This window comes from Halichoerus grypus, chromosome 10, assembly GCF_964656455.1.
Source record: "Halichoerus grypus chromosome 10, mHalGry1.hap1.1, whole genome shotgun sequence".
In the NCBI taxonomy this organism is placed as follows: domain Eukaryota; kingdom Metazoa; phylum Chordata; class Mammalia; order Carnivora; family Phocidae; genus Halichoerus; species Halichoerus grypus.
Genome location: NC_135721.1, coordinates 118169847 through 118197794, shown reverse-complemented (window position 1 = coordinate 118197794; position 27948 = coordinate 118169847). Strand labels below are relative to the sequence as shown.

General features: G+C 51.4%; 1 protein-coding gene and 1 long non-coding RNA gene across 4 annotated transcripts in view; one reads left to right on the top strand and one right to left on the bottom strand.

The window, feature by feature from the left end:
• LOC144379288 (uncharacterized) overlaps window positions 1–27948 on the top strand; it is a 1054371-nt gene that overhangs the window by 920768 nt on the left and 105655 nt on the right. Inside the window, exon 3 of one of the 3 annotated variants that reach the window (XR_013442047.1) lies at window positions 2784–2808. The exons of 1 other annotated variant lie outside the window; for it this stretch is intronic. This is a non-coding gene — a long non-coding RNA (uncharacterized LOC144379288). Of the gene's footprint in view, window positions 1–2708; window positions 2729–2783; window positions 2809–27948 lie in introns of those variants that run through there. One more of the 3 variants, XR_013442041.1, reaches the window with a different exon arrangement.
• Window positions 1417–27532, bottom strand: BPI (bactericidal permeability increasing protein). The gene is made up of 15 exons (XM_036101580.2): window positions 27335–27532; window positions 24635–24749; window positions 23219–23347; window positions 21650–21811; window positions 20364–20427; window positions 18154–18217; window positions 17237–17328; window positions 14120–14296; window positions 12845–12904; window positions 11248–11415; window positions 10119–10186; window positions 7943–7985; window positions 4665–4728; window positions 3537–3613; window positions 1417–1797 (listed from the first exon to the last, which is right to left on the bottom strand). The coding sequence occupies exons 1-15, from the start codon at window positions 27462–27464 to the stop codon at window positions 1759–1761; spliced, it is 1452 nt and encodes a 483-aa protein (XP_035957473.1). The 5' UTR covers window positions 27465–27532; the 3' UTR covers window positions 1417–1758.

Here is a 27948-nt window from a genome sequence, read left to right as displayed (position 1 = left end):
GAGCATGGGCTTAGAGGGCGTCTCTGAGGGTGGGAATCCCAGGTCTGCCACTGGCCCGCTGTGTAGTCCAGGGAGGGTGATTCAATCTAAAGAGAGTGAGTGATCCCCACCTTGGGGGATGGAAAGTGCCATGAGGATTAATGAAATCATTGGTGTGCTGGGCTTGATCGATGCCCCTCCATTCCCGTGTGGCCCCAGGATCCCTACCACCATTTAACAGAGAATCAATGATGTTCGCAGAGCATATGCATTTTTCTTTAAAAACAAAAATTTTTAAATGTCTTTTATCTGCTTCTCCTCACTACACATGCTCCTCCGTTTTCACTAAGCAACCTGGATGAAGTCTGAATGACAACAGGCTCCTAATTTGTACCGATCCCCTTCCACTCTTGCCCCTCCAATGCCTTCAGGAGTCACCACAAAACACGTTTAAAACCAAATCTGGTCATATCATCCCACACCCCACTGTGTGCTTCAGACTCCTCATCTTTCTGGTCTTGGACCAAATGTCAACCGTGGAAGAGCCTTCCAGGACTGCTCAGTCCATGCTAGGAGGACCCGGCTAATGGCCCGAGATGGCCACAGCTGGTGTGGCACGATGGGAAATGGCCCAGAGCCCCCAGACTCACCAAAGGCCCAAGGGCAGTCTGGGCTGGTGGTCTGGCTTCCATGCCAGCCTGGAGAGTCATGGCGAAGAACTAATTGCAGCTGACGATGTGACTGGATAAGACCTCCAATGGCCTCTGTCCCCTGGTCCAGTGCTCTGCTTTGGGCTCGACTGCTGGTCAGGAGAGCTTGGGAAAAGGGAGCCACATCACAGAGCCCAAGCGTGGGGCAGGGAAACACGCTGTGCAGGGCAGCTGCTCAACAGCGACACTGTGTGGCAGTGGCAGGAACAGCAGCCTCGTTGGATGGATCCACTCTACAAACCCTCTCTGCCTGACCTTAGGAAGCAAGACTCGCTCCCTTTGGACTAAGTAAACCCCAGATACTCTTGGGAAGTGTGGAATGAGGGGTGTCTTCAGAGGGGACAAAGAGGGGCACCTGGGTGGGGCAGTCGGTTGAGCGTGGGACTCTTGGTTTCCTCTCAGGTCTGATCTCAGATTTCTGAGATCCAGCCCCGGGGAGGGCTTTGTGCTCAGTGGGGAGTCTGCTTAGGTTTCTCTCTTCCTCCCCCTCTGTCCCTCCCCCTGCTCTCTCTTCCTCAAATAAATAAATAAATCTAAGAAAAAGAAAGGAAGAAAGGGACATGAGACTTTCTGCTAAGAAGGGCATGTGGGGGCTCAAGAGAATAATTAGAGGAATGGAAAGAGGTGATTGTATCTGTGCTGTGAATTGGTGCTGCAGGGCATGCTGAGTCCAGCCAATGAAGGAAAGAATGAGCAAAAACCAAGAAATAATACCATCACACAGAACTGCACAGAAAAAGAAGTATTTTTTTGCGGGGGGTGGGGTATGAAGCTCGATGAGAAATAGTGTGGTAACAACTGGAAAGCAATTCTTGGAGGAAATCTTGGTGCAGACTTACCCTTGCAGGAAAACGCATAATCCCTAAAGTACACATCGCACACTTTCTCAAGGAACGAAGTTTCTGTATTTAGAGAATCTCCGAATCTGAGTTCAGAGAAATTTGCAAGGGTCTCTGGTTCAAGGGCTGGGGAAAGGCAGCCTGTGCCCCCACAGGCACATCAGGAGGGGGTGCCAACAACCCCGCCCCCCCCCGGCAGGGCTGACGGCCCCCCGGCACCCATGACGACTTCAGCCGTAGTGAACATCTGCACCAAACAGCAGGAAATTCTAGGGAGAGATGAGAGCACCGTCATCAGTGGGGAGTGCACCCTGGTGTCTGAGCACCATGCTGCTGGGGTTTCAAAGGAAACTTTGGGAGCAGCCTGTGCCCCCACCCCGGGAAGGGGAGCCGAGCGGGGCCCGTCTGCGGGCACAGAGGCCGGAGTGAGTGGGGGGCACTCGAGGTGTGGCTGCTGGGACCTGCCTGTCAGTGGCTGGCGGCACCGTGAAGCTGCAGATGTGGGGGACCGTGGGCCGCGGCGGGGGGGCCTTCATTTGTCATCCCTGCCTCATGGCAGCTCAAGGGAGCCTCGTTCCCATCAAGGCTGCGAAACCACTTTTCTTTGCTCCTTCCTGCCCTTCACTCAGAATTTTCAGAAATGAAGAAATTGCATTGTGCCATGGGTCTTTTTTGTTGTTGTTGTTAAGGATGAACTTGGTAAAACGTGGGGGACTGGGGGGCTCTGTGTGTGTGTGTGTGTGTGTGTGTGTGTGTGTGTGTGCTTTCTCAGCTAGTCTACGGCCTCAGCTAAAGAACTGGGGGCTGTCTGACTGGATATTGGGGCTGAGGGAGAGCAGGGAGTCTGGGTGATGTGGCCGCTTCCCACAAGGGCCACAAGGTTAACAGGAGAGCCGCTGAGCAAGGTAAGGTAAGGAAGCGATAGTGGGTGGCAGCTTCGTGGCCCAGTTACCAGTTTTGTTGGGACATACTGACTGGGCTAAAGGGCCTCAGGGTGGAGGGAGCAGAGAAAAACTGGAAGCATGTCTGCATCTCTGGGTGGTACAAAGACGGCTGTTAACCTGAGCTGATGAAAGCCAGCAGGGAAAGCTCACAGTGGGGAAGGACAGAGGCCTGGGCAGGAATCCTGGAGAACTTCTGCGGGTAGTAGGAGGAAGGGGGAGGAAGAATGAGGAAGAAGGAGGAGGGGGGAGAAGGGGGAGGAAGAATGAGGAAGAAGGAGGAGGGGAGAGAAGGGGGAGGAAGGGGGCAGAAGGGGGCAGGAGGGGGGAAAAGGGAGGAGGAGGGGGAGGAGGGGGAAGTGGGGGGAGGAGGGGGAAGTGGGGGGAGGAGGGGGAGGAAGGTGGAGGAGGGGGAGGAAGGGGAAGGAAGGGGGAGGGAGGGGGGAGGAAGGGGGAGGGAGGGGGGAGGGAGGGGGGAGGAGGGGGGAGGAGGGGGGAGGGAGGGGGGAGGAGGGGGGAGGAGGGGGGAGGAAGAACCAGTAAGGAGGACTGCATCGACCCAGCGAGAGGTAGCTGGAAAACCAGGAAAGGGAACCTTCCAAGCTAGGAGAAGAAAGCATTCCTAACTAGTCTCAGAGGCTGTTGTGGGTCTGGCTGGGGGACAGGTAAGAGAAGGTCATCCATTCTGGGACATAGGTCTCCACTTCGTGCCTCTCTTTTTACCTGCTGGGAGGCATGCCACCTCACATCAAAGATGTAAAGGCATCCACTTATAAAAGAGGCTCTGAGGCCACCAAGTGAGCTCCAGTTTTTACGGAGCAGAGGCGGGGGATGCTTCAGAGCCAATGGTTCAAAGCAGGGACCTGGCTGTGAATTGGGACTTGCCTGAAGAGCTGTGTGGCTTTTCTGAGCCTGACTCTTTCTTCCCTGTTCATTGAGAGCCACCCACCTTGCAGGGTGCTGTAAGGGTAGAGAGTGCTTGACGCAGGGCCTGCCCACAGGAAGCCTTCTGGCAACAGGTTGCTGCTGTTGAGGGACATTGGGTGAAAAGGGACCTTTGGACCTACCTGGTGGGACTGAAGCACCAGGTTGAAGAGCCGGATGTTGGCGGGCAGCGGGAGAGGGAAGCCTTCCTCCAGCCGCTCTGCAATGGAGGATGAGGTCAGCACGAGGGGAGGGAAGGCGGAGGCCAGCCCTAGAGACCCGGGTGAGGGGGGCAGGCTCCCTGAACCTGCGTGCCTGGCTCTGGGTAGGGATCGGCAGGTGCTTGCAGGCTTGAAGTGTAGGCTGTTCTGGAGACTCTGACTCTTCACCATGCTCCAGGGACCTGGGAGCCCAGCCTTCCCACCCCATCAGCCCCAAGCCCACATTCAGGACCCGTGCAAGCCTCTTCCCCAAGTCCACTCTCCTGAGGGTGACTGCAGTGCTGGTGTACATGGCCAGGGGCGGCTGCTTGCAGGGGTGGGGGGTAGATAGCCTGGGGCCTGTGACTGGGGGTATCTACTGGCATGCACATGAAGACCCTCAATGTTTAGGGTGAAACCAGAGTAGCCAGGGACCAGCTCCCCCCACCCCATACCACCATATTCTGACATGGAACTCCAGAGAATTCTAAACTCAACCCCATTCTCCCAGGTCATTTCGAAGCTACATTTATCAAGGTAGGAAGAGACGTCGTAGTCTCGAGAATCATTTGTGGTCTTGATTTATAATTTCTAACTATTCTGGCCCGCGGTCTGTGGGCCTCTCTGAGCACTCTTGCTCCTGGCTCCACGAAGGTGAGGCTTTTATCAGTGTGGTGAGCGGAAGCCGGGAGCCGAGGTTAGTCCTTCTTCCCTGGAGCTTCTCTCAGAGGTGGGAAAAGGCTGAGGGCTCCGGCTTCATCTCTCACCTTCTCTGTGACCTGCAGCAGCCCACCTGACTTCTCGGATCTCCCATCTCCTCCCCTGAAAATCCTCATCTCGTGGGGCTGTCTTAAAGATTGGATGGAATAATAGATGGGCACATAATAGGAGCTCAAGCTGTGGGCGGCCCCTTTTCTCCATCCCTTTTCTGGGTCAGATGCCACCGAAGGTTCATTTGACGTGACCATCTTCCAGCCTCCATAACTTGGGCCAGATATTAGGTGACTCTAGGACTGAGCCCCACCTGCTTCCCCTAGGACTAAAAGTCACTCATTCTCCAAAGCTCCTTACCGTTAATCCTGGGAATCACAGTTATGGGCAGAACATAATTCATGACAGCTTGCAGCGCCACAACCTGGAAATCAGGAGGACAGGGCCCACGTCAGGGCACCTTGGTGTCGTCGGGCATCCTCTGCCAGCCTCCCTTCCCCTCGGGGCAACCTCAAAGCTGGGAAAACTGCTGAGTGAGGGACACAGGGGATGACGGGAAAATTCTGCAGCCCAATCAGGGCACCCCAGTGTTAGACCCAGTGTCCCAGGTTCCAGATGTAAAGCATGTTCTAGATGTAAGGTACGAGGCAGAGGAAAGGAAGGTCATCAGTGTATTTAAACATGAAAACCTTTGAGTGAGAAAATGCATGGTCTCAGACGCTGCTGCAGGACAAACTGGCTCAAGCTTTCTGAGATTCTATTCGGCTATGTTCAGCAAAAGCCTTAAAAATGTGTGTGCCTGGGGGTGCCTGGGTGGCTCAGTCGGTTAAGCATCTGACTTCAGCTCAGGTCATGATCTCAGGGTCCTGGGATCGAGCCCTACGGTGAGCCCCACACCGGGCTCCACACTCAAGGGAGTCTGCTTGTCCCTCTGCCCCTCTCCCTGCTCTCTCTCTCTCTCTGTCTCTATCTCCAATAAAAAAAAAAAAAATGTGTGTGTGCCTGGTGGGCCAGCAAATACGCCTGTAAGGCATTCACCCTAAGGAAACGATGTAGGGCGCAGGTAAAAATTAAGATGTAAGGATGCTCACCAGAGCCATAAATTCAACCAAAACAGTAAATTAACAGCAACTTACATGTCTAACAATTGGGGAATTATCTGGGGGACATGGTGGCGCCTTGATTCTAGGAAATACGATGCAACTGTTAAGAATAATATTGTAGGAATTTAATTATCCACACAGAGATATTCATGATATATTTTTGAGTGAGGAAAAGCAGGCCATGGAAACCACATAATTCCACCGTCCTATTGAATATCCATAGCAAAAGGTCAGGAAGGATATACTCCAAATGATTAACTAAGTGGCAAAAATAAGAATGGCTTTTATTCTCATTGGTTTGCAAATCTGTAGGTTCTGATCATTCTATAATGTAGATGTTTTACTTTTACAATAGTAAAAAAATATTCAGAAATAATGTAGCACCCTCAAGATGATTGCCTGGTGACATTTATAACTTGTAAATATGTACATTTTTTTTCTGGAACAATTGTGTTTCCTTCCCCAGGCTCTAAGTCCCTGGGCTCATAAAATGTGGTGCCCTTCTTTCTATGAATCTGAGAACTTTAAATTTTTATTTTCTGCAGAAGCGAAAGTTAGGTTATCAGCTGAGTCAAGCCACCGTAAGAGCTCGGGCACCAGTAAATCCATGAAAATACAATGAGGTTGTTTGCGTCCTTCTGTTTGTTGTAGACTTATTGGATGGAAAGGGCTGGCTGGATTTCCATCCAATTTGGAGGGAATGTTGGAATGGTCCAACTTTGGGGCTGGGTGGCTTACAAGGCACCCACTTGGTGAGGATCTTTGGGAGGCATTTCAGAAATCTAAGGAAATGTTCTCTAGGGGTTCAACAAGAGGCCCCCTGAGAGATGTGTAGGGCCATGGGCCACGTGTAGGAAGACACTGTGGACAAAATCAGCACGCCGTGGCTTCTTACTCATTCAAGGTGGCTGTTGAAGAGCATTGAGCTGCTATTTACCTGGGCAACTCCAGTGCCCCGGGGGGACTTATGAGTGAAGCAGCGGGGGAAGTCTACTTAGTCATGGTCAGTGATTCCAAGTAATGGAATCATCTACTGGGCTGGCGAGATACTCGCCCTCCTCCCCTCCACCTGCCCTTCTCCACCTCCACATTGGCTCTGCCATTCACCCAGCTGTTCAAGCCGAAAATCTAAGAGTCACTCTTCATCACCCCCACCACATATGTCACAGCTCTCACCAAGCTCCATCTAATTCCACTTCCAAAGTGTGTCTCCCATCTGCCATCTTTCTCCTCTTCCTAGACAAATGCACCCACCTCCCACTGATACACCTGGTCTGACTCTTGTCTCCCCAAATCCATTCCCCTCGCCCCAGCCAGGGGCATCTTTTATAAAAGCATAATTCAGATCATGTCACCCTCTGTGTGGAACTGCTCACCAGCTTCTCACGGCCCTTTGACCACAATCTACTCTAGGCCAGAAGGCCCAGGATGAGCTAGCCCCGTCTGCCTCTCCAGGCACATCTCCTCCTACACCCCCACCCCCAACTTGCTCTGCTCCAGCCACTCTGACTTCTCTCCATTCCCCAAACATGTTGAACTTGCTCTCACCACATGGCCTTGCTCCTGCTATTCCCTCGGCCTGTGACAGATCTTCACTTTGCTGGCTCTTTCAGCCCAGATATCACCTCCTCAGAGAGGCTTTCCCTGATCACATGGTCTAACCTTCAACCTACATTCTATAATGTAGATGTTTTACTTTTTCAATAGTAAAAAAATATTCAAAAATAATGTAGCACCCTCAAGATGATTGCCTGGTGACATTTACAACTTGTAAATATGTACATTTTTTTTTTTCTGGAACAATTGAGTTTCCTTCCCCAGGCTGTAAATCCCTGGGCTCATAAAATGTGGTGCCCTTCTTTCTGTGAATCTGAGAACTTTAAATTTTTATTTTCTGCAGAAGCGGAAATTAGTTACTGGCTGAGTCAAGCCACTGTAAGAGCTCGGGCGCTATAAGAGCTTTTAGTCACCACTTGGTGACAGCCTGCTGAGAAATGAAGCCAGCATAGGAGATAGTACAACCAAGAAATGGAGAGAGTCAGAATCCTAAGGACATCATCTGAACACCTGGATCCACACTTGCCTGAAACCCTTACACTTTTCAATTACCAGAGCCAATAAACTAACCCCTCTTTACTGTCTTTATGGCATTTTAACAGTGATCTAAGAGAAAGTGGGAAATAAATGGCTACTTATTGAACCCTATCATTCACTACGTTGTGTGCCTCCCCATCACGTGCTACCCCACCCTCATTTGGTTTTTCATGTAGGTGGAAAGGATTATGCCTGATTTGGGGGAAGGTTTGAGGTTCAGAGAGGGGAAGTGACTTGCCCAAGGCCCACAGTTAGTAAGCAAGGAGCAGTGATTCTAGCTTGGGTCTATGGGCCCACAAAACTCCTCTGGCCATTACTTCACATGCAAATTATATGCAAATGAACAGGTGGCCTCCGGAAATGATGCCAGGAGCCTTTGTGGCCCTCAGGACAGTTATCTCAAGATTGGCGGAAGGAGGGAGCCACCAAGGACAGACTCACCGAAAAGGGGCCGACGTCCGAGTGCTTCAGTTCTAGGAGCAGCCTGTGTGAAGAGGAGGAGGAAGCTGAGATCACCTTTTGCCTGACCTGTGTTAGAGTCTGGTTGCTGGAGAGAAGAGTCCCTCTCTGGTGGATGCCACCTGGCTTTCCCACCCAGTATCCGTTCCCCTTCCTCTGGTCACAGCTCCCTAATTGTTCCTTTGGGGGCATCACCCATTCCCTACATTGTTAGTGCTGAGCTCTGGGGTAGGCTGGCCAAAGGGCAGAGTCCACCTCCCCTAACACAGTGATGGAAGGATGGACCCGTGACCCATGCTGTTTCAATGAGAGTTGGCCCCAAGGACTTCTGGAAATACTGGGAATGAGGTGTTCTCTTTTCTCCAGCAAAACTAGGGAGCTGCTGGTGACCATTTTTGTCACCACTCGGTGACAGCCTGCTGAGAAATGAAGCCAGCATAGGAGATAGTAGAACCAAGAAACGGAGAGAGTCAGAATCCTAAGGACATCATTTGAACACCTGGATCCACCCTTGCCTGAAACCCTTACACTTTTCAATTACCAGAGCCAATAAACTATCCCCTCTTTACTGTCTTTATGGCATTTTAACAGTGATCTAAGAGAAAGTGGGAAATAAATGGCTACTTATTGAACCCTATCATTCACTATGTTGTGTGCTTTACCCCATGGAAATCCTATAACACCCTCAGAGGCAAGGGCCATCACTCACGTTTTACAGATAAGGAAACCGACACTCAGATGTCAGACAACTTGCCCAAGGTCATACAACGAACAATTAGCAAAGTAGAATTTCAACAGATCTCCTGATGCCTGAGCTCTTGTCTCCAATACCCTACAAAGCTTGAAAGCTCACCCTTGTTCATCAAGAGGTGGGAGCCCCAGGACTCCTGCTCTGTGGACTCTCACACCCCACCCCTGCACATTTGAGCATCTGCTCAGCCCTCACCCAGCTGTATCCTCTCCGACTCCTCTACTTGAGAGGCTCATGGGTGTTCAAGGGAAATTAAATCCACATGTATCCGAAGCAGTAACACTTGTCAGAATGATGCCAGGAGAAATAAGCAGCGTGTAAACCTCAGGAGCCAGTCTTGAGGTTAAGAAGGACAGCTCTGTGCTGCAGAGAAGGTGGAAGTGGGCAGGAATGTAGGTCAAGACTCAATTTAAACAGCGTGAGCGTGATTAAGAGGCAGACAGCAGGTCTAACCGTTGGGGTCATCACACTGACTCTGCGAGGGTCTCCCTTTCTCCTCCTCTGTGTGTGTCCTTCCCTCTCTCTCCCCCTTGTGTGTCTGCCTCTCCATCTGTCTGTCTCTCTTGCTCTCATTCTCTTTCTGTCTCTCCCTTCCCTTCCTCCCTTTGTGTGTGTCTCTCTCTGAGAGTCTCTCCATGCGTCTCTGACTTTCCCTGTCTCTCCCCCATTGCTGTCTTTCTCTTTTCTGTGTGTCCCTCTCTCGCTCTTGCTTGTTGAGCCCTTAAATCCCTTGTGTTCTCCACACTTCAATGCATGTTAATACCTCATTTCATCCTCACCACAACGCTCTTGGCAAGGAACAACCATTGGGCTGGTTTCTGTTACATCATCGGGCTTCTTTCGAAGCCAGGGCAATGGAAGTTTGCTGAGTAGAGTGTTGGCCGAGGGGGGCTGCGCTTTGCATGCAGGCAGCCTCCACCCCAGAGTCCCTACGCCTAACCACAGCCGCCGCTGTCAGGGCTCTCCCAGCACGAGGCGGCTGAGCACAGCCCACAGATGGGCTGTGAAGAAAAGGATGTGGGTTTTCCACGTGCTGAGGCAGGCCAGGGACAGAGGTGGCTGGGCGCCGCTGAGGGTTGGCGCAGAGTAGAATCACCTCCTGGCCCCGCACAGCCGTGAGTCTGCCCAGGACCGAGGGGCGTCCCAGGGTGCAGGACCTTCCATGCTAACACTGGGGGACCGCAGGTAAACCATGATGACTGGTCACCTACGGTGTTTGACCTTGGGTGGGCCACTTCATCTCCGAGCATCAGATTTCCTGTCTGCAGAACAGGGCTTTGGTGCCCACCGCGCACCGTCTGAGGCTTAAATGTGATGGATGAACAGGAGAGCAACGACATGGAGCTTGGTGTGTTGTGGGGCCATTGCTGGCCCATGGGCCCCAAGAGTGGGTGGGCGGCCACTTACCTGTCCAAGCTGAGCTTTCCTACAAGCCTGTCAGCCGTGGCGTTGACCTCCATCGAAGCATTCGTGTTCTGCAAAGCAGCAACCCAAAGAGTGAAATCCCCGGAGCCAGGGGCCGAGGCCTTGGCAAGGTCTCCAAGATGGGAGGGTCAGCTTCACAAAGGCTTGGCAGAGGAGCCCACACGGAAGCCAAGGAGGAGGGGCTCTTCCTTTGCTTTGTGCTTGTTGGTGAGTCCTGGGCTGTCCCCTAATTACCATTTTCTCCCACTGCCCTAGGGACCATTTCAGGTTTCCAGGCCACTTGCACGGGCTGGGCGAGACTGACCTCAGGGCTGGAGTCCAGGCCAGCCCTATTCTCAAGCCATTCATTCATTCATTCAGTCAACAAATATTTACTGAATCAGAAAACTGAGCTCCCCACCTCAACTTTCCTGCCCACTGTCTGCATGATCCGGGGCAGACCCTTCAGAACCCATTTAATTGACCAAATGGGGAAAATGGGTCTCAACTTGAGAGAGGGCAGACCTGCCTGAGGCCTATGAGCGCCCCCCTGGTGGGGAGAGAGTCTGGCCTTCACCTCCGTGGTCACAGTGGGTGCCACCAAATGCTCACGGAGTGGCAGCGTGAGCAGATGAGTGAATGCAAAAATCAGCAATGGGCCAAAAACTTGAATAAGCGAAGGATTATACACACAAATGAAGGAATAAACAAAGATATGCATAAATAAGTGATGAATGAGTGAACAAACAAATATACAAATGAATGATTAATTGAACAAAGGTATAAGTGAATGAATAAATGAATAATGGAATAAATTAATGTGTGCATGAACCAGAACAGTTCTAGCATATTTCAAGTTAGCAACGTAATGAATAATTGAATGAATGAACAAATTCACAAATGCATAATTGAATGACCAGAGATATGAGTGAATGAACCTGAAACAGTACACATATTTCGAGCCAGTGACGGAGGGAAGGATTGAAGCCAGGAACGCCTGCAGAAGCCAGAAGCAGTTAGTACAGGGGCTCTGGTCTCAGGTCCTGGAGCATCTGAATCTGGGCGTGGTTTACCCTGGTCCCCCAACTCCGAGGGCAGTGCCCTCATCTGCCCACACCTGGGAACAGCTTACCAGGTGAAGCACAAAGAGGGAAGCCAAGGAGGAGTTTGGGAGCACAGCAAAGGCCTGGATCTCCAGGGCAGGGGTGAAGACGAGGCCGGTGGGGAGCATGGTGAGGTGCGGTGGGGACGAGGCCCGGATGTTGAATTGCACTGGCATGTTGGGGAACATCTTGGCCACCTGCAGCCCCCAGTGGGGACAACCAACAAAGTGACAGTCTTATTCAACTGTTTCTAAATCCCATCTTGTCTTGGCCCTGCATGAACACCTGCAATGTATTCCTGTTGCTTCTTGACTAAATCGTAAAGACTTCACTCAGTGGGACTCGGTACCTGCAGCCTCCCCCCACAGGCCTCTACCCCTTGGCTCTCCAGCTCCAGCCACATGGGACTCCTTTCTGTTCCCCAAACATACGACCCACTCTGTTCCCATCTAACACCCTTTGCACTCTCTGCTGCTCTCACTGAATGCTTCTACCCCCATTCTTTCCCAGCTTGGGCTCTCTCCCTTTCTTTAGGGGTCAGCTCAAATGTCACCTCTTCACAGAGCAGTGGTGGCCTCCTGGGGGAACTAAGGAGGGCTTTGGTGACAACCCAATCTCTTCTAGCCTCCAGCCCCCCCCCCCCCACCAGGTAGACTCTCAGTCTCAGAAAAACAATGTGATTGTTAGGCCATAAAGCTTCAAGAAGATTCCCCTGATCCCCCTACCAGTCACGCCTCCCCACAGCAGTACCCCCTGTATGGAAACTTCTGGAAGTGCCACCACTGGAGAGGCTGTTATGGATTGAATGTTTGTGTCCCCCACACTCATGTATTGAAGCTCTCACCCCCAGTACAGCTGTAGCTGGAGACAAGGCACCAAGGAAGTAATTAAGGCTAAATAAGGTCATAGGCGTGGGGCCCTGATCCAATTGGATCAATGTCCTCATAAGGAGAAACACCAGAGCGTGCTTGCTCTCTCTCTATATGAGCTCAGAGGAACAGCCATGTGAGGACACAGCAAGAAAGTAGCCATCTTTTAACCAGGAAGAGGCCCTCACCCAAACCCAGATCTGTGGGTATCTTGACCTTGGACTTCTTGGCCTCCAGAACCATGAGAAATACATTCCTGTTGTGGGGACCCCCTGGCCTGTGGCACTTTGTTATGGCAGCCCGAGCAGACTGAGACTGAGGCTCTCATCTGAAGTGACCTCATCCATCCATTGGCTTCATGTGTCATGGGGAGCACCTTCTTTTTAATTGTTTTGGGTGCCTGAAGGGTAATTTTCTCTCTTCACTGGGCTGGGGCTCCAGGAGGGCAGGGATATGGTCTGCTTTGCTAGATGCCAAGAGCAGAGCCCTGGCCACATGGTGAGCACTCAATAAATATTCGTTGAGTGGATAAGCCCCCAGCGTCTACCCTCACGCCTGGTCGCCTGGGTGCTTGGGGCCTCTCTCTGCATGGAGGAGGGGCTGCACAAGGCTGTTTCCACTCTCAAGCTGGGTTGCCTCTGGATCTGGAGGCGGGGGAGGGGGGGGCTCTCCTCAGGCCATTCAGCAGAGCTCAGTCCTCCCCGGCACCCCCAGGCTGCCTCATGAGGGGACAAAAGGGGAGCAGCCTCTTTCTTACCTGGGGTATGAGGGTTCCAAGAAATGTGGTTGTCAGTCGAAATTTGGAACTCTTTGGTATCTGTAGCAAGAGAAGAAGAGAAAAGTATCTTGGAGGATTATGTTATAGATTGGAGAGGGGGACAAATTCCATATGAGGGGCGAGAGACTGAATACACAGACCACGGCCAGCCCTTCCATGACAACAACGCTGACCCCCAAGTTCTGCAGCCATCAACCCAGAACAGTCAGGATACGTTCAGTGACGGCCAGCTTCCCTATTTTTTTGCCCTAAAAAACTCAAATATGCTCTTCAAACCGATCACGTAGGATGCCCAGCTTCTATTAGCTCACATCCAGCTCGCCCGTGCTCAAAACCTCTACAGGAACACAGTTGTAAAGATAGAAAGCCATCAAGCCCCCTCCTCTGCATGCGTTCGTCTCTGCCAATGCAAGTGTGGCCGGCTGACTCTCTTGTCCCAAAGAGTTCTCATTCTGGTGGTCTTTGTTCATTTCCAGGGGACATGTGGGGGCTCAGCATCCTTTTGGTGCCCCTACATCCTCTTCCAGGAGCAGTGTGGGCAGAACCCCACATGGTTGGTGACCAGGCTGCATCTGGACTCTGGAGAGGATGGGTAAACTGAGGGCCAGAACAGGACTCAGCCACGAGTATATCAATAGAGACACTGACGATGATGATAATGGCGATGTGAGGCTAAGACTGGATTGGGGCAGGGGCACCTGGGTGGCTCAGTCGGTTCAGCATCTGCCTTCGGCTGGGGTCATGGTCCCAGGGTTCTGGGATCGAGCCCCGCGTCGGGCTCCCTGCTCCGCGGGAAGCCTGCTTCTCCCTCTCCCACTCCCCCTGCTCGTGTTCCCTCTCTCGCTGTGACTCAATAAAATCTTAAAAAACAAAACAAAACAAAACACTGCATTTGGGGCAAGTACTCAGGAGTGTTGGCCGCAACTTTCCTCCCTCATCGAGGACTTCCTACCTGCTCAGCGTGTGCTGAGTGCTTCTCGTGCAGCCATATCTCATTCCACCCTCTCACATGCTTGGGAGAGAGATACGGGTATTGGTGTTTTACAGGTGAGGCAACAGGTTCTGAGAGCTTGAATGACTGGCCTAAGGTCACCCAGCTAGGAAAGAGGGGGGCCGATATTCCAACTCAGGTCTGGCCGCCTCTAGAGGCTGGGCTACGATTCCCCCGCCGTGTGAACACAGGTTCGAGTCCAGACGGCCTGCTGGGCTCTGAGCCCCACGCTCATCCTGCATCCACCCCCAGCCCGGCCTTACCATGTTGTCCGTGATGGTCAGGTGTAGGACCCCCGCCTGTTGGTACACGAACCCCGCTGTGTTGAAGAAGTAGTCGGAGATGCCCAGGTACACCATGCGGTCATGGTTGGCGGGAAAGTCCAGCGCTGGTGAGGTGAAGGGAGGAGGACTGGGGTGCGCCACACTGAAAAACTCCCCCTGGGGGCGGAGGAGACAGGGTGAGCCTGGGCTTCCTTCAGGAATTATAACTCAATGTCTTCATCCCAGGGGAAAATGGGTTGAGGAAACCAATCATGCGCTCACAGAGGAGGAAGCCATGACTAGAAACCAACAATAGTATCCTGCGCCTCCAGGGAGCTAGTTTCTAGGGGCTTTTCTCGCCAATCCTGTGAGGCAGGTGTGATGATGCTCATTTTTCAGGAGAGGACACTGAAGCACAGGGAGGTGAAGTGATGTGCCCAAGGTCCCTCGGACAACACTCCCAACCACCTGGCATACTCCCAGTCGCGCCATTGGCTCAGCTTTGGCCTTGCCAATGAGCACAGAAATTACACTGAAAGAACAATGAGATTCTGTTTGCTTGTTTTCGTCTGTCAAATTAGCAAAATTTTAAAGAGAGAGGTAAACTGTTTTAAGTGCACGTGTATTTCAAACTCTCACTATCCAGTTTTGGGTGAGTGTTCATATGCTGCTGGGGAGTCTATGTTTAGTAAGTTTCTGAAGAGCAATTTGGCAACGGCTGCAAAAGCAGATCACTTGTTTAGCTAGGAAAAAACAATGCTGAGTTATAAAAAAAGCAAATTGTAGATGGATACATATGGTAGAATACCATTTATGTAAAATTTAAAGGCATATAAAACATACTAAGCAAGAATTATTGACACACATAGATATGTAGTAAAAGTATAAAAACACAGGTAAGAAGGATACACACCAGCATCATATCTGTGTGATTCCCTCGGGGGTAGAGGGGACCCCAAGTGGCCTCAGCGATTTATTTTTAGAATGTTTCATCTCAAAAAAAAAATCAGAGGCAAATATGACAAAATGGTAACATTTCTTAAATCTGGGTGGTGGGTTCTCTGTACCTTTGAATCATCTCATTATTAAAAATTAAACACCATGACACCCATCTTACAGAATACCATGCAACTCTTAAAAATGGTAAGTCCATGTGCCAACCAGGAGCCAACTGCAATGCATATCTTTAGGCGAGAAAAGCAAGTGAAAGGCTAGAATGTATCCATTCATGAAAATGGATCACCAGCAAAACCAGATGGGTTTGCCTTTGTGTGTATGTGAATGCTTCAAACCAGGGAGCCGGGAGGTTAACACGCTCCATGGCTCACAGCCTTAAACCTCTGGGCAGGAGCCTGGGGGGGCCAGTAAACAGGACATCCTCATTCACTAAAAATGATTATGTATCATTTTAATCCTTTATTCCATTGTATCACTTAGATTTTTTTAAAGTCTATTTGGTCCAGCAATGTCACTTCTGGGAAATAGTCAAGGATGGGCAGAGATCCAGAGACAAGGATGTTCATGGCAGCTCTGGTTACATGTATGGAGAAAATGGACAGAGCCCAAATGTCCCAGAAGGCGGCACTGTCCACAAACCTTATCACAAGTGTCCACCGGGAAGACCCAACAGCCAGTAAAAGGGCTGTAGGAGGACGATTCATGGAAAGATGTTCATGCTACGCTGTTCTGTTTTGAAAAGTTGTGAGACAGTATGTATAACAAGACTCATGTAAATACATGTATGTGTGTATTTATTCCTATGTCTTATACGTGGGGGTTTTTTTTATGTGTACGCGCATGCGCGTGCGTGTGTGTGTTTTCCGTGTCTTGGTAGAGACAGGGTTGGAGGGATCTAATCTGTGTGTCAATAGCGTATATCTCTGAGTTGTAATATTTGGGTAATCTCTCTCACTCTCCTTCCTTCCTTCTTTCTTTCCTATTTATTTCTCTGCTCCTCATTTCTAAATGTTCTTTTCTATATCAAACATGTTTTAGAACAAACAAGTAAACGGTAACAAACAAGCCAGTCACCAGTTGTGGAGGGACTGAATGAGGGACATCCAGACGGAATGCAGGGGTGGGACCTACTCCAGCTGCGGCAGTCAGGGAAGCCTGCTCTGGGAGTGATATCCAAGCACAGACCCACCTGGAGTATAAGAAGCCAGTGGGGGAGACAGGGGCATGCGAGGGAAGGCAGTTTAAGGGGGAGGGAAGGTGTAGGACAAAGGCCCTAAAGTGGGAATGACCTTGGTGTGTTGAGGAAGTGCAAGGCCAGTGTGTCTGGCTGGAGGGTGGTGAGTGAAGGGAGAGTGGCATGAAATGAAGCTCCATCCATCCCTCCATCCATCCATCCCTCCATCCATCCATCCCTCCATCCATCCCTCCATCCATCCCTCCATCCATCCATCCCTCCATCCATCCATCCCTCCATCCATCCCTCCATCTATCCATCCCTCCAACCATCCCTCCATCCATGCCTCCATCCATCCCTCCATCCATCCCTCCATCTATCCATCCCTCCATCCCTCCAACCATCCCTCCATCCATGCCTTCATCCATCCCTCCATCCCTCCCTCCATCCATCCATCCATCCATCTGTCCATCCAATCAAAATATTTACTAAGCAGCAAGTAGATACCAAGCATAGCTCCAGGTGCTGCACCTGGAGTTCCTGACCAGCACTCAGGAACAAAGCAGCTGTAGCCCCTCCTCTTTCATCACAGAGGGAGGCAGACCTGTGACTGTGTGTGTGTATATGTGTGTGTGTGCATGTGCGTGTTGGGGGGCTGTTAGTCATAAGTAATGGATATGGAGGGAAAGGAGGGAACTGTTTCAGTGAGTGTGGTCTGGGAAGGTCTCTCTAGGGAGAGGGAGATTTGAGTAAAGCCTGGAAAGATGGAAGGGAGAGCCTATGTGAATGTCTGGGTGAGAGCTTCTGGGCAGAAGGAGGAGCAAGTGCAAAGGCCCTGGGGAGCGAGCATGCATAGGGTGGTTCAGGAGTAGTGGGAGGCCAGTGTGCCTGGAGCAGGGAGAAAGTGCAGAGATAAGGATGAGGCGGAGCCCCGGAGGGTCCAAGACAAAGGCCTGAGGGTATATGTCCCTCGGTGTAAGTCTCACCTTCAGCTGCCAGTCCAGGTTGTTAGCGGTGGCTCTCGGAGCTGCCACCAGTGAGTAATTGATCCCAGCGACCTTATCTATTTTGGTTGTCACTAGAGGGAAAGAAGACGGACCATGAGTTGGCTCTGCATGGCAGCATTTTGGGGGCCTAAGATGCAGTGTCGGCATCAGCCAAATTTGAATCAAGAACTGTAGTGCGGGCTCCATTCCCACCTCCTCCAGGGAGCCCTCCCTGAGGGAGGGAAATGACCCCACACCGCACATAAACAGACATCATCTCCTTCCCTTCTTCCAACAGCCCCGAGATATGGTCAAGGAGCAGAGCTTGAATTGAACTCTCTATGATCTTGGACAAGTCCTTTCATGTCTCTAAGCCACTTTTTGTCATTGGTAGAACGAAGTAATACGTGGTCCCACACGCACCCTGTACGTGGTCAGGGCTCAGGAGCCGAACGGACTGTTCCTACCAGGCTGAGCCCAGGCTGGCTCAGGTCCGAATGGTTTCTGTGTTTCTCAGCAGTCATCAACGACAATTACATAAATACGGGTCCCTCCTTAAGCCCTTCCTTCCCGTGTTAGAAGGGACGAAATGAGGCTCAGAAATGTAACTTGTCCAAGACGGCACAGCGGGTGAGTGATGGAGCTGGGACTCCAACCCAATTCATTTTCCTGCTTGCTGAGGCCAAACCTTGGACCCTGCAAATCCGTGGGGGGAGGGGGGGGCTGGGGCGGTGCCTGGGGACGGAAGGCATCTTAAACATGCTCAGTGTGCTCACACCATGTGCTGCCCAGCCTAGTCCGCAGGGAGGGAACCCAGCTAGCAGTTTGGGAAACTCGCTGGCTCCAGCACACGGTCCCTGTTTCCCGGTCCCCCTGCCCCTTGTATCCCAGCTGCCTTGACCTCACCCAATGCTCACCTCGAAGTGTCCTTAAATAAGACTGCAACTTGGAGGACACGGAACTGGTCACTATCTGGCAGATCTGGAGAGAACCAAAGAAGTGATCAGTGAGGGCTGCCCTTAATGGAAACTGTCCTTTGGGAATAAGGAACCTGACATGTTTTCCTTTCCTTGAATGTTTCTTTGAAGGAGAGAGGGAGGGAAGGGAGGAGGGAGGGAGGAAGGACAGAAATGTAGGAGGGAGAACATTGGTTTCCCAGAGTGTTTCTATCACACAAGATGTGTGACTCTGCACGCCCCAAGAATATCATCCTCTAGGAGCCTGTGACTCTGCCACATGGCCCAGGGGTGGGGGCAGGGGCAGCACATCTGGGAGCTAGGGCCCGGCTGAACACCTGGGCTACTGCCTTCCGAGGCCACTCACCCAGGAGGGCCACCAGATGGCTCCAAACCACAGCAAATCACACCACAGCCTGGAGCCCGTCTTCCTGCTACAGCCCCTCTGTGCTCCATCCTACCTGCCCCCCCCAGCCCCCCCCCCACAGACACACAGAGCATCCCTCAGATACCTACTCTTCACTCTGCATTCCTGGGGAGCCAACTGCCCAGCTCACTCCTCTTCATTTCCAGTTCTTGCTACTATCATGGGTACCCTGATATCTCCTTTATTCATCCATCCATCCATCCATCCATTCAGCCAGCCACTCAAGCCAGCACTGTCTTCTAAAGAATATCTTATTATGATTAAGAGCTTCACCTCTGAGGTGGGATGGCCTGGGTTTGAACCTCTGTACTATCACTTCCCCCTCTGTGCCTCAGTTTACTGGGGAAAATCATGACTCTCCCCCCCAACACCGGTCATAAGGATTTTGTGTGGATCAGGTGCTGGGATCCTTGTAGAGTTCTAGGCGTCGTGCCGAGCCCACCCCATGTACGTAGCGCCCTCTTGCACCTTCTCTCCATCACCATTGCTATCTGACAGCAGTACATTTGTACTTTTTAGTTTGGCTGCTTTTGGGGGGTCACTCTTATGGTGTTACCAAGAAATACTCTGTTTTAATAGTTCCAGTGCTAAATGCTAACATTCCCCTCTTACTATTACTTAATTGCAAAGACAGTTGAACCATGGGTTAGCCAGGCTGGAGGGTGAGCCCACCACCTGCGTTACCTCAGTAATCCTTCCGGCAGCTTGCTGCCAGAGGTATTAACGTCCCCATTTTGCAGATGGCGAAACTGAGGTTCTGATATTTGCACAAAGTTACAAAGCTAGTTAGGCCCTGGGACCAGAATTAAAACCCAGAGATTCTGACTCTAAAACCCATTCTATAATCTACTGTGTTATTATGCATTGTGACAACCATGCACTGTTTTTTTGTTTTAAGACTTTGATAGAATGCCTTCAGACCGATGATCTGATTTGACTGATGTCTCCCTACCCCCATCGTTGTTGCCTTTGCCTGGAAACCCAGTGGCTCGCATTCAGAAGACCATACAGCTTCCTCAGTCTCCCTGACACGCCCTGCCCCATCTTTTGGCCCCTCCAGTCATTCTCATGGCAACCCCAGAAATTTCTCTAAAACACAGATCTGGCCAGGTTACCCCCTTGCCTAAAATCTTCAATGGCTCCCCATTGCCCTTGACTCACTTGGTCTGTGAGGCAGGCTCAGGGCATTCCTGGGAGCTAATGGTTCATTCATGGAAAACCAGCGCAAGGAATGGCCCCTTTTTTCTCAACTGAAGAAGCTGGCCTGGGTGGATTTAGGGTGAGGGCAGGGTTGGGAATGCTGGTTGGTACCAGTCCCAGCCCTAGGGAGTGGTTTGCTGGCACTCTAGCCTACCAGCTTCCTCAATTGCACGTCTTCTGTCTTCCAGGTAGGGAGCACCCAGAAAGGGGTTTGGGGTGGGGCAGGGATGGGGGAGGAGGCCAGAGGACTTTGAGAAGAGGCTTCGGAGGCAGGGCGAGGCAGGAGAAGGCAGTTTGCCTGAAGGGAGGAATGCGGAAGGAAGAGCAGGGGTGGTCTAGCAGGAGTGGGGCGAGTCCGCTGAGGCTGTGTGCTGGGACCCTTTCTTGGCTCTTGCTGGACACCTCATGACTGGTTTCTAAGTTGGACCTGTGGTTTCAAAGAGCTGTGAGGACAACTTCCAGTCCTCTGGGGTGAGAGCCGAAGAATCCAGTGATGCATACACTGAGGACCCCCCCTTCCCCCCCCGCTCTGAGCCCGTCTTACCTTGCTGGCCATGGTCTTTCGGATCGAAGACTCTATTTTTTTGTGGAAAAGTTGGATCAGCCACCTGGAGATTGACATGTGGAGACATGCATGAGGCTTCCCAAGTGTCCCAGGGCTTCATTCGGGAGCCTGCCTCATGTGGGAAGCCTTCCTCCCCTTCCAAATAGCCTAAGCACCCTTGTTCCTGGGCTTTAACCACACACATACACCTCCATTAGATACTTGGCCCTCTGGGTGCAGTAACTCGTTTATGAGTTTATTTCCTCAATTGGCGCATAGCTGGACCCCCACCCTGTCTCAGCCTCTTTCCTCATTACTGCTCTCCCTCTTGGCACTCCAGCCACACTGTTCTGCCGTATCCTCTTGTGTTCTGTGCTGCTTCCCACCACAGGGTATTTGCACATGCAGTTCCTGCTGTTTAAAACACCCCCTGTCCCCAACATCCACCTAATTAACTCCTACTTACTCTTTTCATTTCAATTCAAATGTCATTTCATCAAAGAAGAACCAGCCAGCCTCCAGACTAGGTCAGATCCTCCTGTTCTATGTCTTCGTAGCACTTTGTGCCTCTTTTTCTTAGTTCTTATATCCTTTTGTAATTCATTGTGAGCCATTCACCAGTGCAATGATTTGATTAATGTTTATCTTCCCCACTGGGCAGGAAGCTTCAAGAGAACAGGGGCTGTGTGGCTAAGAGTCTGCGGCCAGATAGTTCTGGGCTGAATCCCTTTTCAACACTCACTAGGTTTGTAAACTAGGATAGTTCCTATTCTCTCTCTGCCTTGGTTTTCTCCTCTGAAAATGGGGGTAATAATAGACTAACTTCATTGTGTGGATTGGTTGAGACAATTCACAAGCTTAAAAGAATGCTTAGACACGTGCCACTGTTAGCTATTGCTGAATTTTAATTGGCCACTGCTATTTCCTGAGCGCGAGCCTGGTGCACAACAGATTCTTAGGTGACATTTGTTGAGTGGATGCATACATGCCTATGGATTGGTGGTGAGGACTGTATGGTTTTAGTGCACGTAAAGTGGGTAGCCCAGAGCCGGGGGCATCATATATGCTCAGTAAAATCTGTTGAATGAATGTTGGATGAACAAGCGACTCCTTGAGGCAGGGAGGGTGCCTGCTCTGTCCATGGACCCTGTCCCTCCCCTACACCTGAGGCCCCTCTACGAGACCTGGCAAGGAGGGGGCACTTGGCATGTTTTCTGAATACCGAGATGATTAGGACGGTGCTTCCTGAGGTCCCTCCTCCCACCCGCAGTCCCAGGAGATCATACCCCAGCTTGCCGCCTGAGATGCGCACGCTGACACTTTTGATGTGGTTGCTGCAGCTGGAACAGGCGGCGGTGGGGAGGCCCGAGGCGGGGTCAAAGCCCAGCTCCAGACCAGCCGAAATGGAGATGTCCTCCACACCCAGGTCAAAGTTGCCCTTGATTTTGCTGAAGGGAAACACGGACAAGAGAATTGGAGCAAGCACTTTCTTCCCCACTGCCATTCAAACTGCAAGCTTGCGCTGGCAGGTAGGTTTTGCTATTTGAGATGGAGTTCAGAGAGGGGAGGCAGCCTGCCCAAGGTCACACAGCACTGAGTGAAGTGTGGGTCCGAGTCCGCCTGGCAGAACGCTGCTCTTACCCACTGCCTCTGCCCTTGCTGAGTGGCTTTGGATGTCTTAACTGCTCTGAGGTCCAGTTGCCTCACCTAGCCCCTTGGCTAGCGGTGGAACACTGGCTTTGCCCCTAAAAAGCTGGGGGCTTGGGGGTCCAGGACTTTAATTAATTAATGCTCTCATTCGTGAAATGGGGTTAATAACTTCTCCTTCAGGAATAAAACAAGTTTGGGTAAGATAGTGGACCTAAATGTATTTTGTCAACTCTCCAATATGATGAAGTTCTGTTATTTTTTCGCCTCAGTGAGTGAAATGATAGATGCAAAAGAGCCCATGTGAAGAACTAAGCGATTCTTATTGTGGGGAAGGGACAGACCCTGCAGTCCTCGTACAGGAGGGCAGATTCGTGTCCCTCTCCCCAGAGTGCCTTCTCCTCCCTCCATTTTGCCCCTGGACTCCCCACCAAGAAGTTGCTGAAGTGATCGGTCATTCTGAGCCACCACCACTAGAGGGCAGGCTCACCTTGCGGGGAACTCAATATGTAGCTTGAGAGTTGTAGTCTGGATGATTTGCCTCAATGTCTCACCCCTTTGCCTATCTTGGGGGGAGCTGTGTGCATTTCCAGGCTCTTGACTTTGGGCTTGGCCACGCGACTTGCTTTGGCCAATGGCATATGAGTAGAACTGACCATAGGCCAGTTCTGAGTCTAGGCCCTAGGGGGACCTATGTGTTTCCAGTTGCCCTGTTTGCACGTCTGCCATCACCAAGGGTATGCTTGCTCCTTAGCCCACTGGTCTAAGGAGGAGGAGAAAGAGATACATGTGGAGCAGAGCTGCCTCAGCTGAGCCCAACCCAGATCAGCAGAACTCCAGCTGACACATAGATACAAAGTGATAATATATGATTGTTGTTTTCAGGGGCTGAGTTGAGGGTGTTTTGTTACACAGCAATAGCCAACTGATAAAGGGGTAAATGAAAGATCCCACTTAGCCTTCCGTCCCAAGCCACATGTACCAACTCTTGACAGGGTCTTGCATTGTGATGTAGACAAATCCTCAGCTACTAATCAAGGCTATGTTGAAACTTCACACATGAAAAATGCCCCCAGGAACCTTGTGGGGACAAGTGGTGATGGGTAAGGCAAAAATTGAGCATTCCTGTGATCCTGGCTCTCACCCCTTCCATTTATCACCAAGAGCTCACCCCACACACTCAATAAACCCCAAGCTTGGAAACTCACATGAATCTCTTTCGGGCCTTCCATTTTCCACTGATCTTCATGTTGGCATTTCTGATGGAGAGATCAAGGCCCTTATTGGGCACTAGTCTTATCTGGGAACTGGGAAGCTGGAATCCACGGATAACCATGCTGTGAAGAAGAAATGCTCCATTAGCCTCCTGGGGGTCCACACAAGGACTCAATTAATGGTTAGCGCAGACTCACCCCCACCCCCAACGCTGCACCGCATCCATTCCAGGAGAACCCAGAAGCTATAAGAGCAGTCTTGGAAACTCTGTGGGCCTTGGGCAGAGTAGCTAGGCTTTAAAGTCAGACAAATCTGCATTAGAATCCTGTTCTTCAAGGTACTATTGGGTGACCCTGGGCATGTCACTTAATCATCCTGAGCCTCGGTTTTCTCATTTGTAACATGAGCATAATGATCTCCATCTTGCAGGAAGTGTGACGATCAGTGAGGATAATACATGTAATCTCAACTGGCTGCAAGTTCTATAAAAGGCTGGAATGTGTCTCTCTCGGTTCACTGTTACAGCAAAGCCTGCTGAGACACACACATAGTAGGTGCTCAAAAATATCTGTTGAATGAATAGGTGTATAAAATTCTGTAGAAGACATTTATGGGTTTTCTTCCCACCACCCACACCCCCTTCTCGTGGTACTAGAGCTGCCTTTTTACTTTGGGGGAACCCTCCCTCATATCTACTCTCTGTCACTCCAAAGAAAGTTGACTTCACCTCCACCTTCACGGGGTGGAGCTTAGGACTCAGGCACAAGCTAGTTAGTGGGGGGTATCCCCTGGCCACAGTGATTGGTTCAGGGATGTGTACATAACCAAAGATGGGACAAGCACAGGGAATCTTAGGGGTTTTGCTTGAATTGCAAGGGAAAAGTGCTCTCGCTCCACAGGATTCTCAGTGCTGAGGAAAGCCTGGTGGCCATCTTGCATCTTCGAGGGGACACCCTACCTGAGAACTGGACCTTCCCAAGGGAAGAGATGCTGAAAAGTGGCAAGGCAAAAAGAGGGTCCAATGACATTTGGGCTTACCTCAGCTGAACCTGAAGCCAGGCTATTCCAGAGACGTCTCAAACATGTGAGCCAATAAATTCTGGCTTGGGCCATTTTAGATTAGGCTTCCTGTCCTTGAAAACAGCCCCCCCCCCAATCCTACTGTTATATGGGCCTAGCACAGAGTTTGGGGGTTCATGACTCACTCCCCCTGCCTCGGGAGTCATGGTGAGTACCTTCTGTGGCCTCCTCCACACTCAGCTTGGGGTATTCTATCCCCTTGGGGTGGTGTCAACACTAGTTTGTGGACCTTAACCTCTCTGAGTTTAGGAGTTTGGGGCTCTGTGGTTTAGGTCGGTCCAGGACACCACAAGTTCTGTACGCTAAGGATGGAGCTCCACACGCCTCACCTGTAGAAGCTATAACGTCCTTTCCCGAGGTGTTTGATCCTGAAGCTTCCTGAGAAGTCTGGGATCGTGATCTTCTCCAGCTCCTTCCGCAGCACGGCCACTCCTTGCTGGCAGGCTGAAGGGCGAGAACAGGGGTGATGGTCAGAGGCTCCGCCCGTCCCTGTCCATACCAGGGGTCAGTGAGGGCTTTCTGTAAAGGCTCAGACAGCAAATATCTTTGGCTTTGTGGCTCATACTGTCTTTGTCACACCCACTCCGCTCTGCTGTGATTGCCGGAAAGCAACCACAGACAGTATGTAAATGGATGGGTGTGGCTGTGTTCCAGTAAAACTTCATTGATGGGACACTGAAATCTGAATTTCATATAACTTGCACATGTCATGACATATTATTCTTTTGATTTTTTTTTTCAACCATTTAAAAATGTAAGATGTAAATGCCGTTCTTAGTTCAACAGGCCATACAAAAACACGTGGCGGGACAGATTTGGCCTGAGGGCTGCCGTTTGCCAATCCCTGGTCTAAAATATCACCTTAAACACCCAGTCATGTGTCCTATGAGTCTTTCTGGAACACTGTCTCTGCACCTCCCTTGGCGCTATGCCCTCACCTCTTTGACTTTTGGCCTCACTCTCCGCAGGATCTTTGCTTGTGCCATCCTTTTTTTTTTTTTTTTTTTTTTTGTGACTCTGCCAGGACTCGAACCTCTGCTTGGGCCATTCCTGCTACCTACAAGACCCTCCCCTCCCACCTTCACCTTGTCAACTTCTCGTCCGCTCTATCATCACTTCCCCCAGGAACCTGCTCTGAACCAGCAGACAAGAGCAATCCGCCTTGTCATCATTCTCATAATGCATCTCCTTTGGAGCCCCCGTTACTGTTGGTAAGTGTACCTCTCTTCATGTGACTTTGTGGTGACTATCTCTCCCCACTGCCCGATACGAGCCCTCTAAGGCTTGCAGCAGGAACATCTGCTTTATTTATGAAAGTGGCCCCTACATTTACCACAGTGATTGGCACTTACTATTGGAAGGCACTTAGTATTTGTTGAACGAATAAATGAATGAATGAATGCCAATGTCAGGAATCCTGCCATCAGTTATTACGTGGCTAGCAGCATCCAAGAACAAGTAAAGGCAAACATGTCACTTGAGAAAGAGGAAGTAGTAAGAAGAGGGATCCCAGGCTTTGTGTCTTCCAACAGCTAGTTAGGAAATGACCACCACAACCACCACCACCGTTTACGTGTGCCAGGCACGGTTTTGGGCTCTGTACATGTATGAAGCTATTGAATCTCAGTAACCCCAGGAGGCAGGTCTTGTTACCACCCCCAATTCACAGAGGAGGAAGCTGAAATTTGGGAAAGTGGCCACACAGCTGATGAAGAATAGATCAGGGTTTGAATCCAGGCCTTGTGGTCCCGGAGCCCAGACTGAGACAGGTCTCCCGGGGATTCAAAAGTAAACAGTGCAGACACAGTCACTGACCGGAGGGGAAAGAAAATGTGGGATGGCCAGGACCTGTGGGCCAGCTGGGGCCAGGTCTTGAAAGGTCTCAAATGCCAGCCAAAGGGTCAGGTGATCTTCTGAGGGCAGGGACGTGAGCAGATGTGCTGCATTTCAGGAGACCCACTCTGGCTGCCACATGGGGAGATTGGGGCTGCTGTGACAGAACACGAACATTGCCGGGTTTAAAGGCCAAGCTCAGGCCTCTGCTCCCGGGAAGCCTTCAGGCTACCCATCCTCTTGTCTCCCAGCTCACATGGAGCCTTCTGTCTGCACCCCCTGGGATTCAGAGGTGGCCTGCCCAGCACCCCCTAGTGCTGTCCGGACTCCCTCGGTGGTATACCAGCTGAGGAGGCTCTCTCTGCCTTTTCCTGGTCGGATTTCTCGGTGGCTGGCTCTCCGCCCCTGGAGACAACATCAAGCAGCCCCACGCGGGGACATGATCCAAGACTGGAGGTCAGCTCCTGACCACCCACTTCCCAGTCCCTCCTCCAAGCTTCAATTTGCTCATCTGTGAATTGTTGCTAGTTAACAGTATGTCCCACCCAGGGTTGATGTAAAGATGCAAGGAGATGGGGTGTGTAAAGCGCCTGACACAGATCTGAGCGGGTCAGCATGGGGCTGTTCCAGGCCAAGCTTTCCTAGGTCTGGGCCTGGGTGAGTGGCCTGGAGGGAGCCTCTCTGGGGCATCCAGATGGGTCATGTGCACAGTATGGCTGTGCCAAGCCCCTACCCTGGGGGAGACCTTGAAGAAGGCCCTCCTCATCCTCCCCTTCCTCATCACTCAGCCGCCTCACAGGGCCTGGGCTCTGCCCACACTGGAGACTGAGCCAGGGATCTCAAGGCAAATGATAAGACTGAGAACCAGCTCTGGAGGGAAGAGAAGGGCCTAGAAGCCTGAGTTGGCAGCTGGGTAAAGAGAGGGAGGGGACCGCGAGGACCCTCGGGGGCCTGAGCACTGGACTTGGAGTCCTCCAGACCAGCACTCTGATTCTAGCACTGCCACTTTGCAGCCCTGTGACCTTGGGCAACTCACCTAGTCTCAGTTTCTTCATCTATATGATGGGGGTAAGAGGCCTCCTTCGAGGAGCAGTGAGCAGGCTATGCACTGGATTTAAAGGGCTGCACACAGCCCTTTAAACCCAATAAGTGCTCTTTAGGGGTGGAAGAGGAGGGAAGGAAAGTCATCTGATTACCGTAGTCCAGGCCTTTCTGGGTGATCCTGGCCACGACGCCTGGGTTGGTGGCCGCCATCACAGCTGTGCCCAGGGTGGCGAGGACCAACAGGGCTGCCCATCTCAGCACGCTGTCAGGTTCTCTGGCCATGTCTTCGTTCTCCGACGCTGCCAAAGCCTGGAGGCCTTGGAGGGGAGCCAGGGATCTATAAAGGAGCTGGCTGGGGAAACGCAAGCCAGTTGGATGTAGAAAGGAGGAAGGAAACTGGGTGGGGGCGGGAGAGGGGGAGGACTGCTGGAGCCCCAGAGGCAGCCAGAAGGGGAGCCTGGGAGTTGGGGGAGGCACGGTGTGTGTGGGGGTGTGTCTCTGTGTGTGCACATGTATGTGTGTGTGCGTGTGTGTGTGCCTATGTGCGTGTATGTGTGTGTGTGTGGTGTGTATGGGGGGGTCGAGTGTGGGATGTGTGTGTATGGGGGTGGGGGTGGGGGGTATGTGTGCGATGTGTGGGATGTGTGTATATAATAGGATGAGACTTCTAGCTCTGGGCATCATTCTCCTCCCTAAGCATCCCCATGCCCCTCTCTGAGTCCCCCCCAAATCCCTCCGCCTAAGAGCTTCATTGAAGCTGGGTCGT

Coding starts and splice junctions, on each gene's coding strand:
- BPI (XM_036101580.2), bottom strand. CDS start 27,464: ATGGCCAGAGAACCTGACAGCGTGCTGAGATGGGCAGCCCTGTTGGTC. Junction 20,428..21,649: donor ATCTCAGGCGGCAAGCTGGG/GTATGATCTCCT, acceptor GTCAATCTCCAG/GTGGCTGATCCAACTTTTCC. Junction 4,729..7,942: donor CGGACGTCGGCCCCTTTTCG/GTGAGTCTGTCC, acceptor CCTGATTTCCAG/GTTGTGGCGCTGCAAGCTGT.